General features: G+C 42.7%; 1 protein-coding gene across 9 annotated transcripts in view; it reads left to right on the forward strand.

Annotated features, from left to right (window-relative positions):
• ZNF532 (zinc finger protein 532) overlaps nucleotides 1-11,911 on the forward strand; it is a 39,215-nt gene that overhangs the window by 5,443 nt on the left and 21,861 nt on the right. Inside the window, exons 1-4 of one of the 9 annotated variants that reach the window (XM_017739880.1) lie at nucleotides 613-1,058; nucleotides 1,857-1,966; nucleotides 2,940-3,093; nucleotides 9,021-11,380. In XM_017739880.1, the coding sequence (XP_017595369.1) occupies nucleotides 3,024-3,093; nucleotides 9,021-11,380 (2,430 nt within the window). In that variant the 5' untranslated portion in view covers nucleotides 613-1,058; nucleotides 1,857-1,966; nucleotides 2,940-3,023. Of the gene's footprint in view, nucleotides 1-612; nucleotides 1,059-1,123; nucleotides 1,421-1,856; nucleotides 1,967-2,939; nucleotides 3,094-3,658; nucleotides 3,740-9,020; nucleotides 11,381-11,911 lie in introns of those variants that run through there. The other 8 variants (XR_001863856.1, XM_017739877.1, XM_017739879.1 and 5 more) reach the window with 8 other exon arrangements.

Below are 11,911 nucleotides of genomic sequence, written 5' to 3' on the forward strand. Positions count from 1 at the left end.
CGAGGGGCCGAGGGAGGGCCGGCCGCGGTTGCGGCCGCAGCAGCCTGTGTGGGGAAGACGGGCCGAGGCAGCGGAAGAACATGGTGGTTCTCCCCAGAACGGGGTGGGGATGAGGGATGCGAAGAAGGTGTCTCCGCAGGGAGGGGTGCAGGGTTGTGCCCGAGACCTCTGTTCAGTTGCAGGTGCAGCCAGGGGCAGAGGGGCTTGCCGGGGTCGCCCACCCGCCCGGAGGGAGACCTGCTGAGCAGCATCTCCCGCAGCCCCCGCGAGGAGGGGGTCATCAAGACGTTGCTACAGACAAGATTAATTAAGTCAGGAGAGTAAATAAAAACTCTTTTGAGGACATCCTTTCTGTTCTACTAATCAGAAAGATCACTAATCAGAAAGATCATAATTTCACTTATGAAATTATCATAATTTCTTCCTACACATTAAATGGTTCTACTGGAATAAAAAAAAATCACACCACAAGTTAACAGAACAATGCATTCCCTAATCAAAGGATACAAATTTTATACATGCATGTTTTAAACATCTGAATTTCAGCCCCAATTTCATATTAAACAGAAAATACAACCTAAGCCTGTTCACTCAGGAAAAAAAAAAAAAAAATCAAAAAATCAGTGCAGCAGCCAAGCCGGTGCTGCGAGGAGGGGGCAAAGGAACTATTTTGCAGGCATCTTGCTGCTGCGGAAATGGATTTCTTGAGGGGAGGGAGGCGCGTTTGTGGGTACTCTGTAGTGCAATGCTTCTCAGAGCACAGAAAATGCCACTCGGGCGGCCCCAGATGGAACGAGGAGTCGGGAGGGCGGATGGGAGAAGCCCTTGATCGGGCACCCCGTGGCCGTGGGCATGAGGGGGCAGATGTGACGTGTGTGAACAGCCACCCCTCATCTGTGGGAGCAGAGGGGGAGCAGCCCGGGTTAGCAGCCTGTCTCCCAGGGCTGTGGCCGAGCCTGCCTGGTGCTGCAAGAGAGATCCTATGAGGATTTTTATTGCGGTCTCTTTGTTAGCTACAGACAGGCACGCATACACAGCTCTCAGCCAGGTTGTGGGAGGTAAGTGGGGGAGGCGAGCAAGGGAGCGTTCGGGGGGCTCTGGGGAGCAGGGGCTGCGTGGGCCGGGCACGAGGGGAGCCGGGGCACAGGGCTGTGCCGGCCCCACGCCACACAAAAACCAGCCCCTGCGATTTTCAGGGACTTGTTGGCAACTCAGCGAGGGTTGCCATAGCTTTTTATGTAGGGTGACCAGAACCGGCTGGAACTGGTTTGAGGCAGATCAGCTCCTGAACACAATGCAGTCACTGAGCTACTACACTGGGATAGCTTCCTCCCTTCATGGCAGCCAAAAGCAGAGGAGCTTGCAGAAAGATACCATCCCAAAACAGTATGTGAATGCACACTTTAGACACACAGCACTGGTATGTGGCTAACGTAGTCATAAAGGGTTCTGTATGTAAATGTACATATTTGCAGTAACTGAGATTACTTTGGCTTTTCGTGCCTTTTTATGCTTAAGGAATGGGCAAGAGCTGAGATTTATGACCCTTATTAAAATATTTTTGCTTTGCAAGGGTGGGACACTGGTTATGCAGTCTATTTTAAAACTAAACTAAATAAAATGGATTGAATGATTTGTAATTGTAGTTATGCTTGTGAGTGAGGATGCTTTGCATGCTGTTTTATTTACAGGGTGCTGTCTTGTGGTTTGCTTCTTTAGGAGACATTAAGGGGGGGGTTGCTGTGCCTTTCTCTAAGGCCAAAAGGAAACAATATTGTTATAGAATTGTGCATAAAAGCATTGAAAAGATGCTGTAAGGCATACTCGTTTTCCCTTTTTTTTTTTTTTCCTTGTAGGCCTATTGATTGGGGCTGCCTTTAACCCTTTGGTGTTTGCAGAGGTAATGTGGCTGTGGCAGTAACTGAGCACTGGCTAAAAAAATCTCTCAAAGGTCAAGGTTCACAAGGTGAGATGGGTGGTTTGGGCTGAATATCACAATAGTGTGGAGGTACATCCTGATTGCACACTTGGCACATTAGGAAGGAGACAATTGTTTAAGCGTTACTGAAGAAATGCTATTAAGGTCCTCCAGTTCTAATAGGATTAAAGCTCTTATTTGTAAAGACTTACTGATATCTTGGCTAAATACAGTATTTTCATTGAAATATATCCAGATATACGGTTTTTTTCCACAGTGTAGTGATACGGAATAGGCCTCTGAATGACAATCATGAATTGTGGACCAGTTGTGGCAGGGAGCTGTTCTGTTCTGTATTAGACACACACATGCAGAATTTGCTGTCTGATTATTTACACATTATTTTTTGACCACATCCCAGTGACCCAGTACTTGGTTTTGAATTAAGGTCTTTGGTGTTAAACATGTACTTAATATTGCCTGCAGAGAAAAAAACCTGTGCAAAAGAAATAGTGTGGATGGCTTTTCTTAAACTGTTGTAACCTGGGGAGGATTTTGCAGCAGCCAGGTGGAAAGATGCATTTTGGGGGGCTGGATGGAGCTCCTGTGCATTATCAGTGGCATGAATTATAATATTGTGCAGTAATGAAATCAGCATAGGAAACCGGATGGGCAGTGCAGCAGCTGCAGAGGGGTGACTGCTTTTAACTCAAAACAATGGATAATGGACAGAATTTTTAGTTTTTCTTTCTCAGCTAGAAAATACAAAATGTGTACTTAGATTTGAGCTGGTGTTTTTATCTTATAGTGAAACCTGAAGGATTCAGAGAGAGTGAGAGAGGCAGAGAGAAGGAAGCAGTAATGAATCTAGCAAAGGGAAGAACAAAGGCTGTTAGAGCTTATACAGTGGATCACTAAACATTTTGCCTGGGGGATTCTTTTGCTAGAACTGTTACTTCCTATAACAGGAAATCGCAACTCTAGAATCCTAACCAGTGTGATTTTTAAAAAATCTTCCCAGTCCTGGCTGTGTTAGCTGGTTTGGTAATCTACAATCAAGATAATATGGAGGCAGAACATTGGAAATATTCTGGTGTGGTGTGAAATGAGGATCCTTTCCTCTGTGCTCAGCAGAATAGACAGTCCTAAAAGCCTTGAGAGGTTGTGGATACTGGGTAAGTTGTGTGCTGGCTGCTGAGGCAGGGTGACAATACAAGGGAACCTTTTTGTTTCTGACTGCAGTAGATTACGTAAGGCATCGAGCTATTAATTGTAGAAAAGTGAAAATAGCATGCTAACATTTGGCCTGAAATTCTGGGTTTGTGGGCTTTACTGCAGCTGTGATGTGTTGTTTTTCAGGTTTGATAGAGCAGTGAATAGCTTGTGGTGGAGCAAAATGCCTGACAGATCACTGTGCTGATTTCTGCTCCTGTTCTTCAGCATTGGGATGCAGAGGGTCTATATTTGACTATAGGCGTCTGTAGCAGAATGATGCTTGCAAACAGGAGTTCTGCTGCATGATAGGAATAGGATCTCTTCCTGATGAGGATGCATGTTCTTTTCCAAGTGTCAGCTAAAATTCATATATTACACAAGGGCACCTTTTGGGTTTTTTTTTTCCTTCTGCCAGAATAGTAAGCAGCTTTAAAATTGTAAGTTCTTGGATTGTGACAAAATTCCTTGTATCCATTTTTTTTTGGCTTTTTGAATGCTATCTGTGTTACGAATTTTTATTTTTAGCAAAGGAGATTTTGAATTTGCAGGGATTTTTGTTGGCTGTAAGATGAGAGACCTGCATAGATGGAGTCTGCAGTGTTCTTGGTGAGTTGTCTTTTTTCAGTCTAGTAATATCTGTAAATGCTCTTCATCAGGAGATTGGATTGTGCACGCGGGCCAGCTTTCCAGCAGCAAATGCTAGTGCTGGAGGGCTGCTCTTCTGTACCAGCACCCAGGATCTCATTTTGCATTGATCTCAATTATTTGATCTCTAGAATGAGGGTAAGGATTTATCACATTCCAAGTCCCTTTGGAATGAATTCCCTAACTTTTGTTTTCTTCGCCATATGCTTATGTGTTAAAATACAAATGTGCAGCAGAGTACCAGGAATAGATTTTTCAGAAAAACCCAAATTTGACCCTAAGGTTCTCGGGCCTGCTTGTTGCCCTGATGGGCCCTGCCTGGCTGGGAGAGCTCTCTGGGAGGCTGCAGCTGCTCACGCTGTGCTTGGACCACAATTGCCATCCACTTCAGAAAAAGTACCTTAAAGGAAAGAGGTGGGAAGCTTGTGCCATTTAGAATGTAATTTGAGTCTGCATTAGTTTGGGAATCTCAAAATTCTCTTCATTATTGTTGTGCATCTGAATTAGTCACGTGTTACTGCCCCAGCCTGTTTCACATACAGAAGTACAAAATTAAGCCATGTTTGTAATTAATTTTTTAAGTAGACTGCAAAAAGAATGGTATGTAGATTTCCCTGCTTTTCAGGAATTCATCTTTCTTTTAGGAGGGATTTAGGAACCCTGGCCTGAATCTCTTGATAAGTACAGGTGGTTTTCATGTGGCCATCTGTAGCTGAGGATGGCCTGTTCAGCTCCATGTTTTGCATAAGGAGATTCCTTGCTTGTGTTGAAACATCCCTATTCTTTTTGCCAGCCAAAGGCTGATTGTCCTGAACTTTGAACCAGCTGCATGTGGTTCTTTTCAAGCTGTGCTAGAAGTGGTTTAGACTCCAGAAGATTCATTCCCCTCCTCCTTCCCTTCTTGTTTTCTCCTACCCAAAGAGAACCTGAGATACCCAGTTCAAAAATTGATGTGTTGGACTACAGGATGAGGCTCCTAAGGAGTTGTAAACTACAAGTAACAGTATTTTAGCTGTCAGAATGGTAGATTAAGTCTTTTACTCATTGAGTCTTGTGCATGGAAATAAATTGGATTTTCCCCTTTTTTGAAGGTGGGTAAATATGGTGTATCATATAGAAAAAGTAGGTTGCTTGGGACAAATTTTAACTGTGAAACACCCCATGCTTCACAAAGATTGTTTACATTAGGACTGGCATGACCTTACTGATGCTGTGGATGCTAAATAAGACCTTTATCCTGAGAAATCAGAATTTCTTAGGATAAGAATTACTTTGCATATTATGAAAGGAATTTCTGTGATTTGTGGAAGCAGCTGTTTGTCTGGGTTTTGCAACAGTAGCAAGTCATGGGCCCTTTGATTGCAAAAATGAGCCTATGTTTTATGTATATGAGCATGAGAGCCATTGCTGACTGTGGTTGAAGTGGCCTCTTGCACATCCTACTCGCCTGCTGAGTGTGTCAAGCCAGGCGAGGCTGTGATTGGAGATGCGGTTCCCATTTCCTGAAGAAGGTTTTGTGGTTAGATTAGCATATTGTTTTGTCTGTCTTTACAATGCTTGACTTTCAGAGTAAATGACTGGAAGTGTAAGTCAGTCATAATTACTAATGACCAATGAACTACTCGTAATTGGTCTATTAGGATGAAGTTTGCCTAATGTTAGGATATATGTTACTGTAATTCTGATCGAATCCCTTAAGTCTTCTCTGCCTGATGAAATTTCTTATCACAACAATACAGAAACCAAAACCCAAAAAAGTATGTTTTTATGCTGGTTAGGCTGGTATTGCTCCCTGTGTAGGCATTTTCTTCCAGAATGAGCTTGATGTTACTTAGGCACTATTACTCATGTTTGGAAGTAGAGTAATTATTCCAGACTACTGGAATTTTGCTCTGGAGTAGTGTGTCTGCCTGGGAATCAAAAGAAGTAACAGACTAATTTCTGTATGTGGCTATACCAGAACCAAAACACTGCCATGTGCCATACCCTGAAAAGGTGTGTCTCCGTGTTCTGATTTCACAAAACTGGAAAGAATGCTGGTGTTATTGGAAGGACGTGCAAAGGAAAAGGTCTCCATCCTAAAGGGTGCACAGTCCACAAATGTATGTAGTACAAACAGAGATAAAAAAAAGAGTTTAAGGCAGGTAAAGGAATGTAGTCATGAGAACATGAATGCCATAGGTAGATGAAGAATAAATTTGGGGGTTTATGTCCTTTGATAACAAATGGACTTGCTGCTGAGGGAAGCTGAAGTTGAGTAATTGTCTGAACAAAAGCAAGGAGTTAGATATTTAAGTATAGACAGTTACATGGGATTTGAAGGCAAAGGGTAGACATTCAGTAAGGCAGAAAAGATGGTCTGGTCCAGTTAAAGCACTTGCATAAAGTTGTTAGACTTGTGTTTTAGCTATTTGGAAGATCTGGATGAATAAGAAGGTGAGTGTCAAGGAGGAAAAGTTGGTTGGTTCTTCAAAGGTTAAGGATTAAATCAAAGTGTAAAAATTGAGCATGTAAGACCATGCTTATGATCCAGAAATGATAGAAGCCTTCATGCATAGGGAATATTAATTGGAAAAGTATTGAGAAAGGAGGATGATTATTTGCCATTTCTGGAAAGCTTGAAGCTGTTCTTGTACCTGATAGACAAAAATTAGGGGTTTGAGCAGTTTGGAGATAGGACCTGGCTGGGAGCTGCCATGTTATTCTATTTTCTTGTCTTCATTAGGCTGTTGAACTTCCCTAGAATGATTCTGATTTGAGTGTTTACAATTGCTTGGCTTTACCCCAAAAAATTACCTTTTAAACTCAGCAACAGCTTCTAGACAGCTTAGTCTTTCTGTGGAGAATGCTGGGCCCAATCTGCAGGTGTCCTGAAGCCAGAGCTACAAGATAAATCTGACTTAGAAAGTAAGAAAAAATGTGTGTGTTTCTCTGGTGTGTCCCCCACAGAGAACATGAAAGGGTAGGTTTGTTTTTCCTCTTATGGCTAGAGTCTTTCTAGCTGGAACAGGTACAGATGGAGGGGTTGAGGAGTTGTAACAATTCCATGCAGTGAAACAAAAAGTCAGTTCTTCAGAAGCAGCAGTTTACTTCTAAGTCCTGCTTGTCCTGCTTGCTTCTTCTACTGTCAGAAGAGAGTTCTCATGGTCTGGTTCTTGTTTTGACATAATTCCCCAAGTGAGTGCTTCACTGGAATGTGGTATCAGATGAACTGGAGTAAAAAGGCTGACTTTTGGGAGAAACAAGGCAGTGGAACAGACAAGGAGTGCCTTGCTTTGGCTAAAATCTGTGCCATGTTCTTCATGCTGTTCATAGAAAACACTTGAGGAGATGTGTTTCCAAAGAAACAACAACGTAGGAAGTCATGCACACGTGCTTTGAGAAAGCATGAACGAAAATAAACCACTCCTGGTTCACCTCCAGAACTTAGTTTCAGTGAGATATTGACGCACAGATACAGGGGTGGGTGTTGTCACTACAGAGATTCAGGGAAACCGTTTAATAAGGGTATATTCAGAATCTGTTACTTTAAATTTTTAAGACTCATTATCTTCCCAGAAGTTCCCTCAACCACCATCAGAAAAGCAGAATGCAGAAGCATTTCACCTCACTGCTTTGCTAGGCTCCCTAGCTGTGTAATTCCTATTGGCCATATCCAGATTTTTTCCTTGTTACTTTTATCATTGAATGATTAGTAAGCAGAGTAATGCATGGATTTTTAAATAAACTGGTTTTCTGTATAACTCTTCTCAAACATTCTCAGAGCACTTTTCAAAGAAATTCCAGTTCCTGGAAAATCATGATTTCCTGGGGAACCAGGAGCTTGCCTTACTTCCTCTTCTGAAGTATTTACAGACATGATGTTGGCCCAGAGAAGGAATAGACTCACAGCTTGTATGGCAGCCAAGGTGCCAGTTGATTTTGATCTTGGATAAAAAGCAGAGTTTTATCCTTAAGGCAAAGAGTTACTGAAAGGTTTGTGGAGGGGGAAAAAAAGCGGGAGGAATATGGCTGCAGAGTCCTGGCAGTTGTGGTGGAAACATAGTTTATACACTGAATCTTAGTATGGGTGCCCTAGAATAGTGAGGAAGAGATGAATAAAATGGCCAGGTTAGAACTTCTCTTCCTTGTGTATGACAACTGACCGTGTTTGTCTCCCTTTTTGTTTAACTTTGATTGCTTGAAAAGTCTGAAGAATGAGAGAAGTTCTTGATAAGGGCAGTAGCAGTTGTCAGTAAAGGACAGCTGTGTTTCCTCTGCTGGGCAGTTGTGATCTTAAACATACTTGGAGGAAATAGCATGTAAGCAGGCCTTAATTCACTGCTATTGGTAAATGTTAATTAAACTCCAGGATATGTAATTAGAGGACGTTTCAGACTAGGGAGACTATCTAGCTCTTTTTGAGTGTATGCAACAACTGTAAAAAGACACCTATGGACAGATGTACTACCAGAATGCAACTAATTAGTATCCCTGATTAATGAGAAACTGTGTCAAAACTTTCTGTGGTTTTATATGGATTTGATATGCTCCGGTACCTGCAATCTTTTCCATTTAATCCTCATAGAAACTTGCTTTGTGATTTTGATATTATGTGTGCATCTATTTTTGTATTAAGGACTTCATCAGTTAGACAAAGGGCCCAAAACCATTAAGTGAACTGCGTAAACAATTTGCAAAACTCTTCTATATTTATTTGAAGCTGTTGCGTGAAATGTGTGTGTCTATTCCAGTATCCTTGAAAAATTTTCCTCAGTTGCCTTCTCATAGTCCACAGTGACTTCCAGGTAGCCAGTGTTGATGAATACTTAAGTCTTACAGATGTTTATTACTTTATTATTTTCAAGAAGACTCCTCAGATTAATAGTGCAACTGTTAAGGAAAGTCAAGACTTAGGAGAAATTGCAGGTGTCTCATGTTATTTTCATGAATGTCCATTTTGCAGTCTGTGTGGATAGGAGGGAATGTTAGGAGAGGGAACAGGAAGAAAGTCACTGCAGTTTGGGCCCAGAATGAAATTGCCAGGTTACCATCTGTGGAGTATATGAATTACTATAGTTCTTGGTGTAATAATTAAACTGTACACTTGGACTGGAGCACTGTTCTGTAATGTATAATCTCTGAAAATATTGATTCAGAAGTGAAATAACACCTTTTTGCATGGCAGATATGAACAAACGCTTGTTTTGTATAAGACTGTGCTACTAGAGCTTAAAGTGATGACTTTCTGCTTATTTTACAGATTTGCTTACAATCAAATACGTGGCCATGGGGGATATGAAGACCCCAGATTTCGATGACCTTCTTGCAGCCTTTGACATACCAGACATGGTAGATCCCAAAGCAGCTATTGAATCTGGACATGATGACCACGAAAGCCACATAAAACAAAATGCTCATGCAGATGAAGATTCCCATGTCCCATCATCATCTGATGTTGGGGTGAGCGTCATCGTGAAAAATGTGCGTACTATTGATTCTTCCGAAGGTGTGGATAAGGATGGCCACCATTCCGCAGGCAACAGCTTGCACAATGGCTTCCTAACGTCAGCAGCTCTTGAGAGTTACAGTAAAGATGAAGGGAAATCACTTAAAGATGATGGGTCAGCTTCTGAGGCTACACTGAAGGATTCAGCTTTCAACCAGTTCAGCCCAATATCAAGTGCGGAAGAATTTGATGATGATGAGAGAATAGAGGTAGATGACCCCCCGGATAAAGAGGAGATGCGTGCAAATTTCAGAGCAAATGTATTGGCAGGATCTCTATCTCAGCAGGGATATGACAAACTAAAGGCACTTGGAGGGGAGAAACTAATTAAATCTGGAATACCTGTTTCAAGTAGTATAGATAAAAATAAAGCTGCTAAACGAGAGACAGAGACAAACTCCATGAATTTAGGTGTCTATGAGCCTTTTAAAACTCGAAAAACAGAGGACAAGTTACCAAAAGACAATTCTGAGAAGCTTCTTGAAAACAGGGTACTTGATGGAAAACTGAGTACTGAAAAAAGTGACACAAATCTTGCCAGCATTTCCCAGTCCAAAGCGAAGTCATCAGCAAAGCTTTCTTCCTGCATTGCTGCAATCGCAGCACTGAGTGCTAAAAAGGCAGCTACAGATAGCAGTAAAGATTTACAGTCTAATTCAGAAGAGTCTTCTCCATTACCAAAAGACATAAGTGAAAGTCCCCGGGCTGTTGAAAAATCTCCTGAGTCTCAGAGTCTCATTGATGGTGCTAAGAAGCCGTCTGTCAAACCACCCGATAGTCCCAGAAGTGTGTCAAGTGAGAACAGTAGCAAAGGGTCTCCATCTTCTCCCGCAGGGTCGACACCAGCCATCCCTAAGGTTCGCATAAAAACCATCAAGACTTCTTCTGGGGAGATCAAGAGAACTGTTACTAGAGTGTTGCCAGAAGTTGATGTGGACTCTGGTAAAAAGCCAGAGCAGAGTGCTTCCATGGTAACCTCCATGACATCTCTCCTGGCCTCACCAACTTCCGCTGCTGTTCTCTCCTCTCCTCCCAGAGCTCCTCTGCAGTCCTCAGTTGTCACCAATGCAGTTGGATCTGCAGAACTTGCCCCTAAACAGGTCACTATCAAACCCGTGGCTACTGCCTTCCTGCCCGTTTCAGCAGTGAAAACAGCAGGTTCCCAAGTGATCAATCTGAAGCTGGCTAACAACACCACAGTGAAAGCCACTGTCATCTCTGCTGCATCCGTGCAGAGTGCCAGCAGTGCCATTATCAAAGCTGCCAACGCCATCCAGCAGCAGACAGTCGTGGTGCCAGCATCGAGCCTTGCCAGTGCCAAACTTGTGCCAAAGACAGTCCATCTTGCCAACCTTAACCTTTTGCCTCAGGGTGCTCAAACCACCTCTGAACTGCGCCAAGTGCTAACAAAACCCCAGCAGCAAATCAAGCAGGCAATAATTTCTGCAGCAGCCTCCCAGCCTTCGAAAAAAGTGTCTCGAGTGCAGGTGGTGTCATCTCTACAGAGCTCTGTAGTGGAAGCGTTCAATAAGGTGCTGAGCAGTGTCAATCCTGTGCCAGTTTACATCCCAAACCTTAGCCCCCCAGCCAATGCCGGAATCACGCTACCAACGCGAGGTTACAAGTGTTTGGAGTGTGGCGACTCATTTGCTCTCGAGAAGAGCCTGACCCAGCATTATGACAGGAGAAGTGTGCGAATTGAAGTGACTTGTAATCATTGTACAAAGAATTTAGTTTTCTACAATAAATGCAGTCTCCTGTCCCATGCTCGTGGGCACAAGGAGAAAGGCGTCGTGATGCAGTGTTCCCACCTGATCCTAAAACCAGTCCCAGCAGATCAAATGATAGCATCTCCTTCCAGCAATACTGCTGCAGCCGTGCTCCAGAGCCCAGGGGGAGCTGGCACGCACTCTGTAACAAAGATCCAGTCTGGCTTAACTGGGACAGTGATCTCGGCCCCCACGAGCTCTCCTGTCATTCCAGCTATGCCACTAGACGAAGATCCATCGAAACTCTGTAGACATAGTCTAAAGTGTTTGGAGTGCAATGAAGTTTTCCAAGATGAGACATCTCTTGCAACTCATTTCCAGCAGGCCGCAGACACAAGTGGACAAGTAGAGTATCCTATGTTTACATTCCAATGTTTCATCTATAAGCCTAGGAGACTTTGGATATGTTTTTACTTTCATTTAGCTGTTAATTATCTGAACCTCTGTGATTAAAATGATAAACGAAAACCACAAAAAGTCTTGCAAGCACTTACATAGTGAATGTCAACATATGCAGCATAAATAAGACTTTTCTTAGAATCTTTTTAGGCTGTGAAGTCTGAAATTGACACTGTATAGTTTTGCTAAAATTTAGCATTAGCTTTCTTACAGCTGAACATTATAATACAGAAAATAATAATGGGTTTTACTAATATTTTAATGCTTCTTTCTGTGCTTTGGAATTTGACTAGCCCGTGGAATCCACTTAATTGGCACCCTCATTAACAGCCCGTCTATTCAACCTGAATGATAGCTTCAAGTGATTCATTCTCGATTGGTCTTCAGGTTTTAGAGTTTTCATCAAGTGCCCTAAGTGATTGAGGCATTCCCCTCATGTGCAGGGAGGGACTCAGGCAGTGACAAATGGCACACTGA

This window comes from Corvus brachyrhynchos, unplaced genomic scaffold (genome assembly GCF_000691975.1).
Source record: "Corvus brachyrhynchos isolate BGI_N302 unplaced genomic scaffold, ASM69197v1 scaffold297, whole genome shotgun sequence".
In the NCBI taxonomy this organism is placed as follows: domain Eukaryota; kingdom Metazoa; phylum Chordata; class Aves; order Passeriformes; family Corvidae; genus Corvus; species Corvus brachyrhynchos.